The 13421-nt window shown below is 41.7% G+C and overlaps 1 protein-coding gene across 5 annotated transcripts in view; it reads left to right on the top strand.

The window, feature by feature from the left end:
* diaph2 (diaphanous-related formin 2) overlaps positions 1–13421 on the top strand; it is a 705669-nt gene that overhangs the window by 222039 nt on the left and 470209 nt on the right. For all 5 annotated transcript variants that reach the window (XM_067996883.1, XM_067996882.1, XM_067996884.1 and 2 more), the window contains one exon: positions 13338–13412. In XM_067996883.1, coding sequence (XP_067852984.1) covers positions 13338–13412 — 75 coding nt within the window. The remainder of the gene's footprint in view (positions 1–13337; positions 13413–13421) is intronic.

Genomic DNA, 13421 nt, shown 5'->3' with positions numbered 1-13421 from the left:
TGGGGTTCCTCAGAGGTGTCATGAGCCACGTGTGGAGGGGATACCCCTTGTCGCCGAGGAGCCAGCCGTTGCCGGCGTTGGGTGCCTGCAGGATGGGCGGGACGGCGGACTCCCTGAGGACGAAGGCATCGTGGCAGCTGCCGGGGTATCTGGCGCACACGTGTAGGAATCTCTGGCGGTGGTCACAGATGAGCTGGGCGTTCATGGAGTGATACCCCTTCCTGTTGATGAACAGCCCTGGCTCATGCGGAGGTGCCCGTATTGCGATGTGGGTGCAGTCGATTACACCCTGCACCCGTGGGAAGCCGGCCATGGCATGGAATCCAACCGCCCTCTCCATCTGGCTGCGCTCGTCCATGGCGAAGTTGATGTAGTGGGAGGCCCTGCGGAACAACCCATCGGTGACCTGCCTTATGCACTTGTGTGCAGAGGACTGACAGACCCCGGTGATGTCCCCGGTGGCACCCTGGAAGGAACCGGATGCGAAGAAGTTGAGGGCAGTGGTGACTTTGACGGCGACAGGTAAGAAGATGCTGCTTGGTCCATCAGGGAGCAGCTCGTCGTTAAGGAGGCTGCAGATGTCGGCGACTACCTGGCGATTGACTCTGAGCCTCCGTATGCACTGCTCCTCGGAGAGGTCCATGAAGCTGAGCCTTGCTCTGTACACCCTGTGCGGAGGGTAGTGCCTCCTGCGACGCATCTCTCTCTGCGGTTGCCCTCCCTCCTGCTGTGCAGGTGGGTGTGCCGCAGCACCGTGTTGGGGGGCCCCACCTCTCCGAGGCGGACGGCGTGGACTGCGAGGCTGCTGGGGCTGGTCATCCTGTTCGTCCTCCGACGATGTCAACGCACCACCCATCTGGCAGGTGTTGGTGTGAGGGGTTGTGCAGGGTAGGTGGGTGGGTCCTCGGACTGGGGCTGCGGTTTCGTGTCGGTCTGTCCTCTGGCTTGGCGGGGGTTGGTGGAGGGCAGGGGTTGCCCTATGTGACGCGGTGGCCTCCTGCGTGGGTGAGGGCGCTCCCCCGTGGAGCGCACCTTGGCACCTGGCACAGGCTGCTGGCTGCAACACGCCTGGTTTGAAGGGTCCTGTTTCCCCCAGTGTGGGAAACTGACTGCTTTGACCGTAAAATCCCACACTTCCTCTTTTGACAGCTGCTTCAGCTCATTAACTGACCACAACGAGCAAGTTAAGTGCTCTCAAGTGGAACCCCGCTGGCTTTAATTGCCTGCGGGATTCCCACCAGCGGGGCTTGCGCGCGCAGCCCCGCACGTCAGCGCGGTACCCGGAAGTGGCCGGGATTTCGTCCGAATCCGGTCACGTGATCGGAGATCGGGATTTTCGGGGCCCCCCCGCTGGAAACCCGCAGGTAACCCGACCCTAAAATCGAGCCCACTGTGTTTCCAGCATTCCTTGTCTCCTTTTATCCTTGCATGGACTTCTCTGACACTTCTAACCATCTCAGCTGCTTTCACATTCTTTTGTTCTAATGTCTTTTCATTGCCGAACTAAGGTGATGTTTTGAGAAAAGAGAATTATGAAGGAATGAGTTTGATGCTGGTTCTCTATTAAGAGTTAGAACTCATCTTAAATTATCAGTTGCTGTGGAATTTAAAACCTCAGGTGATTTCATAGAACAGTCTGCAAATGGAACAAAAATCAAATGGATGGACAGCTGAAGTGTTTTTTATATGAAACAAAAAAGCTGAATGTCAACCGTGTCGGTCAGTGACACAAAATGTTCAATCCATTCAACCAGTTACATTCCACGTGCAGTCCCTTGCTTATATAAGTATAATCTTGGAAGCAATGTCCATATGTATAGGCTACAAAATAATAGAACAAGACCCTCTTGTCCTTGGATGATAAATGTACAACAACTTTAATTTGTAATTGTTGTTCATTTACACATTCTTCACACATTGTAGGAGAAAAGTCTAGCTTGATTGCTTTTAGGGAAACCAGAGGTTTAGCACGTGATAATATCAGGATGTTATCGATAGATGGAGTACACACCCACATTCGTCAAGTGCCAGGACCTGCACCATTGAATCGTTATTTTTTGTCAGCTAACAAGGTTTTGTGCTGTTCAGCAGCCTTGCCCCTCATGAGTTTGCATGGCTTTGATACATGCTTATGATGTGTCAAGGAAGCTTTAAATATGGACATAAAGATGAAGAAATTCAACCCTGTAACACCCAAACTTCCACCCTAGTACTGAGCTGTATTTTAAATGTTCTTAATGCTACTGCCTTGGCTGGAAAATTACTCCAAACATTTATTGCCCCTTGAGTAAATAGGTTCTGCTGAATGTATCTATTTTAAATTAACTATTCCAATGCTCTTCTGGCCGGCCTCCTATCTACCACCCTCCATAAACTTGAGCTCATCCAAAACTCTGCTACCCGTATATCATAACTTGTACCTGTTCACCATCACTCCTGTGCTCACTGACCTGCATTGGCTCCCGGTCCACCAACGCCTTGATTTTAAAAATTCTCATCCTCGTGTTCAAATCCCTCCAAGGCCTTGGCCCTCCCTATCTCTCTAACCTTCTCCAGCCCGACCACCCTTCGAGAACTCTGCGTTCCTCCAAATCTGGCCTCTTGTGTATCCCCTATTTCCTTCACCCCACCATTGGCGGTCGTGCCTTCAGCTGTCTAAGTCCTAAGTTCTGGAATTCCCTTCCTAAACCTCTCGTCCTCTCTACCTCTCTCCTCCTTTAAGCTGCTCCTTAAAACCTACCTCTTTGACCAAGGTTTTAGTCCTTTGTCCTAATCTATCCTTTTTTGGCGCTGTCAATTTTTGTCTGATTACATTCCCGTTAAGCGCCTTGGGGCATTTTACTACTTCAAAGGTGCTATATAAATGCAAGTTGTTCTAGAGGACACCCCTCCCCCTCAAGAACTACAGGAGAATAGGTTTATGGTGTTCAAGATCTTGCTGGCTAATTTGTTTCAGTTCCACTTCAGGTCAGTGTGCACTAGTGTAATGGTATGACTTTGTGTGCTGAGCATATGGTTTCCCCAGAACCTGTCAGTTTAGGTATGTGAAGAATGCAGGTCATTCAAAGAATGAAGACCCGATAAGGTAGGTAATCTATATTTTTAAATGATTTCCTGGTAATGAACTGAAATCACATGCAGTGATTACATTAGGGTTGATTGTCCTCATGCATCAACTAAGCAGAGAGAACTGACCTTCGCCCTTCGACATGATACCATGTTGTAAAAACATTCTATAAAACTATCACCACAAACTTCACAGTTTTTTTTAAAAACAACTCCTAATGTAAGGCAGTACTTTTACCTTAAAGTTCAGATATCAATTACATGGTTGAAGTGGTGGTGATTCACTCTGCATTTGAACTATTGATGTTGTCTTGGAGTGTGAGGAATTCCACAGATGATTGAAGCAGTATGAAACTCTAAATCTATGTGAATATTTTGGATTGATGCAGAATGTTGCAAGGGATCTACAACAGCTCCCATGTTTCTTGCCTAAACCTGGCAATCTGACTTGAGCACAAACAACTGTGTGCTGCTCTAGTTACAATGTTGTAGAGGACTGACAGCCGAGTCGCATCACTTTGATGAGGAGTAGGTAGACTTGGACATGAAATGGTCATCCTCATCAAGTCTGCTGATTGACGTACCTTGGGATTGTACTGAATCTAGGAGCTCAAGATGGGTTTTTTTGTAATCTGAAAAAGTGCTATAGCATATAGGGTGGTGAACCTATGGAATTCTCTACCACAGAAGGCTGTGGAGGCCAAGTCACTGAATATATTTAAGAAGGAGCTAGTTAGATTTCTATACACAAAAGGCATCGAGGGGTATGGGGAGAGAGCGGGAATATGGTATTGAGATAGAGGATCAGCCATGATCATATTGAATTGCAGAGCAGGCTCGAAGGGCCGAATAGCCTACTCTTATTTTCTATGTTTCTATTTAATTAATAATGGTCTTTTATATCTTTTTGAACACTGATGCCAGCAGTGGTTGTTCACAATGGGGATTCCCAGATTTTTTAGGCCTCAACTATCACTTTGCTCCAGTATAAATCTAATGATGATATAGAATCATACAGCACAGAAGGAGGCCATTGGGCCCATCATGCCTATGCCGACTCTTTGAAAGAGCTATCGAATTAGTCTGACTTCCCTGCTCTTTCCCTTAGCCCTGCAATTTTTTCCTTTCCAACTATATAACCAATTCCCTTTTGAAAGTTACTATTCAATCTGCTTCCACCTCCCTTTCAGGTAGTACGTTCCAGATTATAACAACTAGCTACGTTTAAAAAAAAAATCTTATCTCCCCCTGGTTCTTTTGCCAACTATCTTAAATCTGTGTTCTCTGGTGGCCATCCTGCCAGTGGAAACAGGTTCTCTTTATTTACTATATCAAAACTCTTCATAATTTTGAACACCTCTATTAAATCTCCTCTCAACCTTTTTCAAAGGAGAACAATCCCAACTTCTCACGTCTAGCCACATAACTGAAGTCCCTCATCCCTAGTACCATTCTAGTAAAACTCCTCCACATGCTCTCCAGGGCCTTGACATCCTTCCTGAAGTGTGCTGTCCAGAATTGAACACAATACTCAGCTGAGGCCTAACCAGTTATTTAGAAAGGTTTAGCATAACTCCCTTGCTTTTGTATTCTATGCTTCTATTTATAAATGATGTGGAGATGCCGGTGATGGACTGGGGTTGACAATTGTAAACAATTTTACAACACCAAGTTATAGTCCAGCAATTTTATTTTAAATTCACAAGCTTTCGGAGATTTTCTCCTTCCTCAGGCAAATGTTTCAAAACATTTGCCTGAGGAAGGAGAAAATCTCCGAAAGCTTGTGAATTTAAAATAAAATTGCTGGACTATAACTTGGTGTTGTAAAATTGTTTACAATCTATTTATAAAGCCGAGGATCCTGTATGCTTTTTTAATAGCCTTGTTGACTTGTCCTACCACCTTCAAAGATTTGTGTATATGTACCCCCAGGTCTTTCTGTTCCTGCACACCCTTTAAAATTGCACCATTTAATTCATATTACCTCTTCTCACTCTTCCAAAATGCATTACTTCACACTACTCTGCATTGAATTTCATCTGTCGTGTGTCTGCCCATTGCACCAGTTTGTCTATGTCCTCCTGAAATTTGTTACTATCCTCCTCACTGTTGACTATAATTCCAAGTTTTGCGTCTTCTGCAAACTTTGAAATTTTGTCTGCTATACCCAAGTCCAGGTCGTTAATATATATCAAAAAGAGCAATGGCCCTAATACCGCCCCAGGGGACTATATCCTTCCCTCCAGTCACCAATACTCTCTGCTTTCTGTCTCATGTATCCACGCTGTCACTGCCCTTTAATCCCATAGTCATCTATTTTGTTAACAAGTTTATTATTTGGCACTTTATTGAATTCCTTCTGAAAGTCCATGTGCACAACATCAACTGTTTAATTGACCCGAGCTGTTGAATATTTCTTTGAAGATTAATCGAGGGCTGGCATTGAAATAATCGATTTAATTTTATGAATCCGTATTTTGACTGATTTGCCGTGAGTTCAGTAATAAGTGGGTTAGTATGATTGAGATGTTACAACGGCTTTTCATTTGCAATGGTTTCCATGAGCCTTAACATGATTGATATAAAAATTATATAAATTGGTATAAAAATCTTGCCTGTTTGTTGCTGGGGTATATCTTTGATCTTGTCTTATAAATGCTTACCATTTTGCTTATCACTTGGGTGGAACAAGGTAGGCTGACTCTATAACTGAAATAGATGGGTCAGCAGAACTGAAAAGTCCTTGTGCTCACAGGCCTTGAAACTGCTGGGGCCTGCTAGTTTTTCTGGAATTGAGCTTTTGAAGGACCTGCTTAACGTTTGTGTGCCTGAACTTGCTATGGCTAATTAATCCATTTCAGTGGCATGTTTGAGACCCATCTTGCTTGTTGCAAGCCATTTGTAGTTTTTTTTTACAACTACTTACTTCCAGGTCCTCTTAGGAATGCAACAGCTTCCCAGAATGCCATTTAAGGTAACCAGACAATGATGATCCAGTCGTGTTGCTGTGAACAAAACCTCACTTGATTATCCTGCCTTGTCAGTGGATCAACAGGGATCAGTGAAATTGCATGTGAAATTCATCAAGATCTTTGATCTGTTGGCAGTATATTGACCATGTTTGGTTGTGGTACAGAAATGAACTAATCATGGCTGCATGATAAACTTCGATCTGTACCTTCAACCTTGCACAGCCCTCATGGCCTGAAGAGGTTCAAACATCAATCAAGCAGCTAAAGAATTGAAAGGCCATGACACTGTTGGTGGCCCCATTGAATTGAAATCTTTAAATTTTGAATCTCTTCCCTCACATCACCGAGTAGGAATTCTTCATCTGTTCTAGGAGGAAGAACAACCACAACAAAAGAAAGGGTGCCTCCAGCTGCAGTTCTGGCAACCTACTACGGCAGGTAAAATCTTAGCTCGAATTCTTCTCAATTGGCTGGCAATATACATCATTGCTGACAACATGCCTCAATTGAACTGTGTATTTCATAGCCAATATCCAAAAAAACCTTTCTTTTTTTGCGAAGGACATTGAAGGCACTCTTTTTATTTACAAATCTTGCTTCTGGGATGTTTGTTACATATGCTTACAATGTAACGTATCTCTATCACTATCAGTGCTACAGGCCTGCCAATAAAGATCATAGCCTGAACTGGATACAGTCCTTAACGCATCTAGTTCCATATCAGGTTCTATATGTCGCAATGATAGGTGCATATGGTTATATCGTCAACTGGATCGGATGGGTTTGATGGGCCAGATGAGCCTGATGGTCTTTTTTTCTTTTTGTATGTTACTAAGGTTATTATTTGGCAATTAAGGAACATCTTATGAGCAGCTAGACTGTATTACCCATAATTAACATAATTACCCATTTTTGTTGTTGCTTCTTTGGCAAATGCACTGTCTGGGATATAGATCAAGAACATCTCAGGTTCCATCCCTGATCTCGTCTAGGTGTGCCTGTTGGATTTGGTACTTCTGGGCTAATGAGGCAAAAATATTGCGCATGGTTCATGCTTCTGATTGCTATCCAGTGACCCCTCTTCAAAAGTCACAAGTACGGGTATGAGGACAGACTTGGGCTCAACTATGATGCCAGAGCAGTCAAATATCCTACTGTTACGTGCTACCAAGGGTTATGTATATAAATAATAGGCACTTAGGTAAGAGCTTCTACCGATGGAGTCATACCCCATAGTAAACTATCTTCTTTGAGAGTGTGGGGAAATCACAAATTTTAAAATTTTGCAAAAATGAATTCTGATGCTGACACTTCAGTTCAGCAACTTGTTCTTTTGTTACATTAACTTGCAGGCCTATGTGAAATCCACTGGATGATCACCCCTCAGTTGCACTGACTAGATAATACTGACAGATTGCTGATGTGGTTGTAGCCATACTGAGTTTCAGAGGAAACTCTATGCCCACTATGCCCAGCCTGTGTAATTGTGCCATACAGACTATAGATCAATGCATTGGAACATATTCTTTCGACCCAAAGCACGCAGTTATAGTAATAGGGACATTCAGGGTGCTTTTGCAATTTGTGTTGGTTTCACAGATATTACTCGGTTATAAATTTGCTTTATGATGATTATCGGACTCTGGGGCATTATTTCTATTGAGCTGCTTCTTCATTGCGAGACATACTTTAAGAGCCTCTTAGTAGTGGCATCACAAAGTTAGATTTGGTGGTGCTTTATGTGTAAATTTATCACAAAACTGTAGTATAATGAGGGCACAAATTAGGCCAAAATCAAAATGCACAGCTCTTTTCAACAATGATAAATGTCTAAGCTTCCTTGTTAAAAGATTTTCCAGTGTTCATGCACATCACTTAAGTGTCACTTGTTCTTGCCCTACCTGTATCTAGTTTTTATAACCATAATTCCAATTAGAGTGTTCTAGTTTTTTTACGTAAGGAAATAGTTTGCAAATTGAGTACTGTAAATAAGTTACTTGTTCAAAGTTTCCACTGGTGGTTGGGTCAGTAACCAGAGGACACAGATTTAAGATAATTGGCAAAAGAACCAGAGAGGAGATGAGGAGACATTCTTTGAAGAAGCGAGTTGTTATGATCTGGAATGCACTGCCTGAGAGGGTAGTGGAAGCAGATTCAATAGTAACTTCCCAAAGGGAATTGGATATATACATGAAAAGGAAAAGTTTGCAAGGCTATGTGGAAAGGGTGGGGAGACTAATTGGATAGCTCTTTCAAAGAGCAGTAACAGGCACAATGGGCTGAATGGCCGCCTCCTGTGCTGTATGATTCTGACTTGTATTGGTTTTGACATGTGGCTTTGAATGATAACTTGGAGATAATAAATTGATTTCAGAAAAGTTGAACGAGATCTGATTGCATTTTCGCAGAGACAGGTCCAGTTGTTTGCTTTCTGTTTGAATGGTGTACACGCTGCCTTTGATGTTTTTGCATGTGATGACACTTAAAACTTCCAGACCTACAATATGAAAAAAAAATTGATCATTTTGCACACTTCTTTCTCCTCTCCTCCCTTGGACAAACACAAAAAATCAGTTCTGTTGAAGCTTGAATTGGCCAAATTCACATGTCAGCCTTGGATCAATGGCAGCACTCTCACTTCTGAGTCGCAAAGTTGTGGGTTCAAGTCCCACTCCAGAGACATGAGCACAAAATCTAGGCTGACACTCCAGTGCAGTATTGAGGGAGTGCTGCACTGTCATAGGTGTCATCTTTTAGGTGAGACATTAAACAGAGGTCCTGTCTGCCCTCCCGGGTTGACGTAAAAGATCCCATGGCAATATTTCGTAGGACAACAGGGCAGTTCTCCCCGGTCCCCTGGCCAATATTTATCCCTCAACCAACATTGCTAAAAAGCAGACTATCTGGTCATTATTTCATTGCTGTTTGTGGGACCTTGCTGTGTGCAAATTGGCTGCTGGATTTCCTACACTACAACAGTGATTACACTTCAAACGTACTCCATTGGCTTGAAAGTGCTTTGGGAAATCTTAAGTCTGTGAAAGGTGCGATATAAATGCAAGTCTCTCTTTCTTTCAAATGATACTTGCATGCTCTTTTTCTTCCTCTGTTGCTCATTTACATGTATATCTATAAATATATGTCAATTTTCCTTTTACTATTTTTGTTTGTCTTTTTACCATGGTATCCTTGTTTTCTGTCTATACCTGCTTGATTCTGTTTTCCCCATTGTGACTGAGCATTTCATCATCAAATCCTTAAATCCATCTTAGATTTTGTATTTCAGTTTGAGTTTTCCTAATTTTTGAGGGGAGCGAAATATCAAAGGATGGAAACAAAGGAGCAAAGCAGGAATAGAATCCTCTGTTTAAGAAATTGGTGAAAATCCTCATCCTTGAACAGCTTTTGTACTGTTTCCAAGTCTCTTATTCCATCTGATTGCTAGAAGATAACAGATTCCATGATGCAACTTACACACACACACACACACACACACACACACGTGTGTATAATATATATATTATATATATATTATATATATATATACACATTACACAATTTTTAATAATTAGACAGATGTTTAGTTTTTCTCTTTTAGTGAGCTCTGCATTGCATCACCTCATTGGAGTAACCCAACAGAAGGTTAGCCTTAGGAGATCCTCCGCGTTCTAACATAGATGGGAGGTTTGCGTTCCACCAAATGAGTCTTGATTATTATGATTGGTAAATGACATGTTTTTCCCAGAAAATTGGTAAATACATGTTCATTTATGTCATTCTGTTGTATAGAATCTTGGTCAGATCCCATCTGGAGAGGACTGCATTCAGTTTTGGCACTGCACCTCAGTAAGGATATATTAGCCTTGGAAGGGGTGCAGAGCAGATTCACTGGAATGATACCAGGGCATAGAGGGTTAAATTATGAGGACAGGTTGCATAAATTTGGCTTGTATTCCTTTGAGTATAAGAGATTGAGGGGTGATCTGATCAAGGTGTTTAAAATGTTAAAGTGATTTGATAGGTTTGATACGGAGAAACTATTTCCTCTGGTGGGGGAATCAAGAACATGTGGACATAATAAAATTAGAGCTAGGCCATTCTGGAGTGAAATCAGGAGGCATTTTTTTTAAACAAATGGTGGTACAAATTTGGAAAACTCTCCTCCAAAAGCCTGTGGATGCTAGGAAAATTGGAGCTTTCGTGACTGAGATAGATGCATTTTTGTTAGTTATGGGTTTCAAAGGATATGAAGTTGAGGTGCAGATCAGCCATGATCTAATAACATGGCGGAGCAGACCCGAGGGGTTGAATGATTCCTATGGGGGAAAAAAAACTTCTGATTCAGTAACTTGCTAAACTTACAATCTGTCTCTCGTGCAAGATGTGGACTGGGGTGGACAAATGTAAGGAATCTTGCAACACCAGGTTATAGTCCAACAGTTTTAGTGCAAGGATCAGGAGCATTTTTGTTACAGCTTTCCTCTATTGGGTTTTTTGTCCAATTTGATAAGTAACTTCCTCTCTGACATTGTGCTGTTTGTGAAAATGCTATGAACCATCATCTCTGTAGTTTAATAGGATGCTCCGTTTACCCTGTGTAAGGGTTTTTTGATCAAATGTTGTTTTCTGTGTGCAGCATTTGAAGTCATGTCAGGGATTTTATGAAAAGCTGTATAAGTTGCTTAATGACTTGCACAGTATTTCATAATTTACTTTAAATGTGTACAGAATAATAAAATATTCAGCCAAAATTTCAGGATGTGAAGGGAGTAATGATCATTGATCCATGGGCGTCTTTTTTCAACATTTGATTTAAAAATGAGGCACAGTTTAAGATTTGCAAAGCAGCTGAGGTAAAATTTGTGTAAAAGGATTCACCCAACCTTGTTTATATTGTGCCCCTTATCAGGATGCACTTTGGCTGGCTCTGAAATACTACACAAGTCAACATATTAATTTTGGTTCCTGACATATGTTGCAGTACTAAACAAAAATCATGTCATTTAAAAAGAAATGTGAACTGCTGAGGTCAATTGAAAGGTAAGGATTGACCTGGCTTTTGTTGTTTAAGAACCAAATCTCTTGCAGTTGTCTCAGACTTGAGATATTCTGCAATATGTAACATGTCTTAAGCATTGCCTTCTTAAAACATGGAGATTTACAGTACTAGTAATTGATAATGGGATATTTTAAGTTAGCTCAGTTATTGTAAATCATTTGGATTCTACTTTTGAAGTGAGGGACATAAGGATAACAGGATACAATACAGGTTTATTCTTTATAGCTTGTAATTTTAGAGGATACCTATCAGTGGACCGTCTTTTTAAACGTACGGTGGACATTTATTCATGGTAAATCTAATTGGTAAGGTAATAATTTGCATCAATATATAAATGTATGTTTTGCTAGCTAATGGTGTGGTGGATAATTGTACGGTGTCATATGGCACTGAACCATACAGACCTCAAGGTCCAATGTTTGATCCCTAATCTGGGTTTCCAGATCTCAGCTATGGCACCATTTTGGGTGCAACAGTTGGCCTTAGTGCCATAGTTCGCATTCCTGGTTGCTATCCAACGTCTGTGATGGAAAGCACATGTGGGTGGATGTTGGGTCATGACTGGATTGGACTTGCCTGTGAAGACCCCCATGAGAGAATTGCCTGCCAACACTCACTGTCCAGGCTTACACTTTAAGAATGGCTATTTGAAAGAGACCCTGGAGGACAAACAGCGTTTGTGGAACTAATTGCCAACTTTAGCTAACATCTTGAAGTAAAGAAAATTGGAGGAAAAAATAATTTATATATTGTCAGGATTGTATGTACTATCAGTCAGGCCATGCCGTGGTTCTATTGCAAACATGGTGTTGTCATTTTGGCCGTCAAATTACAAGCTGGCTATTGGGCGATGAGGGTTATCCGCTCAGGATATGACATATGACTCCAGTCAATAACCCATGCAAAGCTGCAGAGCAGGCCTACGAGAGCCATGCCGCTACGAGAAATGTGATCGAGCAAACAATCAGCGTGTTCAAGCAACGCTTCTGCTGCATGGATCATTCTGGAGGAGCTTTGCAGTACATCCCTGAGCGGGTATCCAGATTTGTTGTGTGCACGTTCAACAACTTCGCCGTCGTGAAGGCTCAGCCTTTACCACCACCTGGGCAGTGCAGTTTCTGGCCGCGATCAAATTTCTAGGCCATAATTTCTAATTGTGGACTTGTGTGACAACATATTGATAGAAAAATGTCTGATGAAAACACAACTGCTGTAGGTCTAATGGTATAGTTTTGCTGTCAGAATTGACAGGAAACTTAATGGGCATCCCGCATATTACCCAAAAAGCAATTTACTGCAATCAGGATTCATTGAGATTTGAGCTATATGAACAGTGTGGCAGAATGTAAAGAATGAAAGTCTTATTCTACAGGGAACACAGTTGTCTGTGTCAAACTTTTCGCATGAGGATACCATCTAAGCTGTAATATGGAAAAGTTGCAGGTTACTTGAGGGGGTCAGAGAGGAATTTTACAGAGTATTTTTTTCCTTATTAGCCCTGTTTTTTTTCTGTTTTTTGCCTCTCCCAGGAGATTACATGGCTGAGGGGGTAGGGAGGGGGGGACAGGTGGGGAGGAGGTCGGGGGAATGAAGAAGTGTTTAGCCATGATGGTCTGACCATTATGGTGTGGGGCAAGCTTGATAGACTAGCTGGTATTTTCCTGCCCGTCAGTTTCGTATGTTCGTATGTTGGCTTGGATTGAACTAATTCTTAATTCATTTGATAGTTAGAAAACTACCAATGAGAAACTGCAAAGAATTTAATGGAAACAACCAATTTGAAAGACCAGAAAAGAGAACCTACGAATAAAAGAAAGGAGAAAGTGAACCAATCAAATTGCTCAGAAGAAAATTTCCAAATCCATTCACCTGCTAATTTTTTTCTCAGTAACTGAAATCTGTAATTTCCAAAATAAGATTTGAAGCAAAATGTGACATAGTTCATAATTACATTTATCAACAGAATTATTTTATGTCTTTAAATACAGTCATTAACATTTTTACCTCAAGGTCCCAGCCTCTCTCAAAATCTTGGGCTCAGATTGGATTTTTTTTTCTGAAGAACAGTTGAAGGGAGTTACCAACTTTACCTATGCAGTCTGAGTATGGGCAGTTTGCAGAATTTTATGGCTTATGTACTTGTGGATCATTGATTGTATTTTGTAACAATCTTCCATTTTCTTTCTATTTCATGTATTTTAAACAACATAAATATAATTAATAAATGTCTTTTTTTTCAGCTGGGTTAATAATTTTGGTCATGAAGGACTTGGTCTCATGCTAGATGCTTTGGAGAAGCTATTGGACAAAAAACAGTAAGTAGT

This window comes from Heptranchias perlo, chromosome 15, assembly GCF_035084215.1.
Source record: "Heptranchias perlo isolate sHepPer1 chromosome 15, sHepPer1.hap1, whole genome shotgun sequence".
NCBI classification, from domain to species: Eukaryota; Metazoa; Chordata; class Chondrichthyes; order Hexanchiformes; family Hexanchidae; genus Heptranchias; species Heptranchias perlo.
Note: the sequence above shows the minus strand (reverse complement) of the source record. Positions and strands in the feature narration are given on the sequence as shown.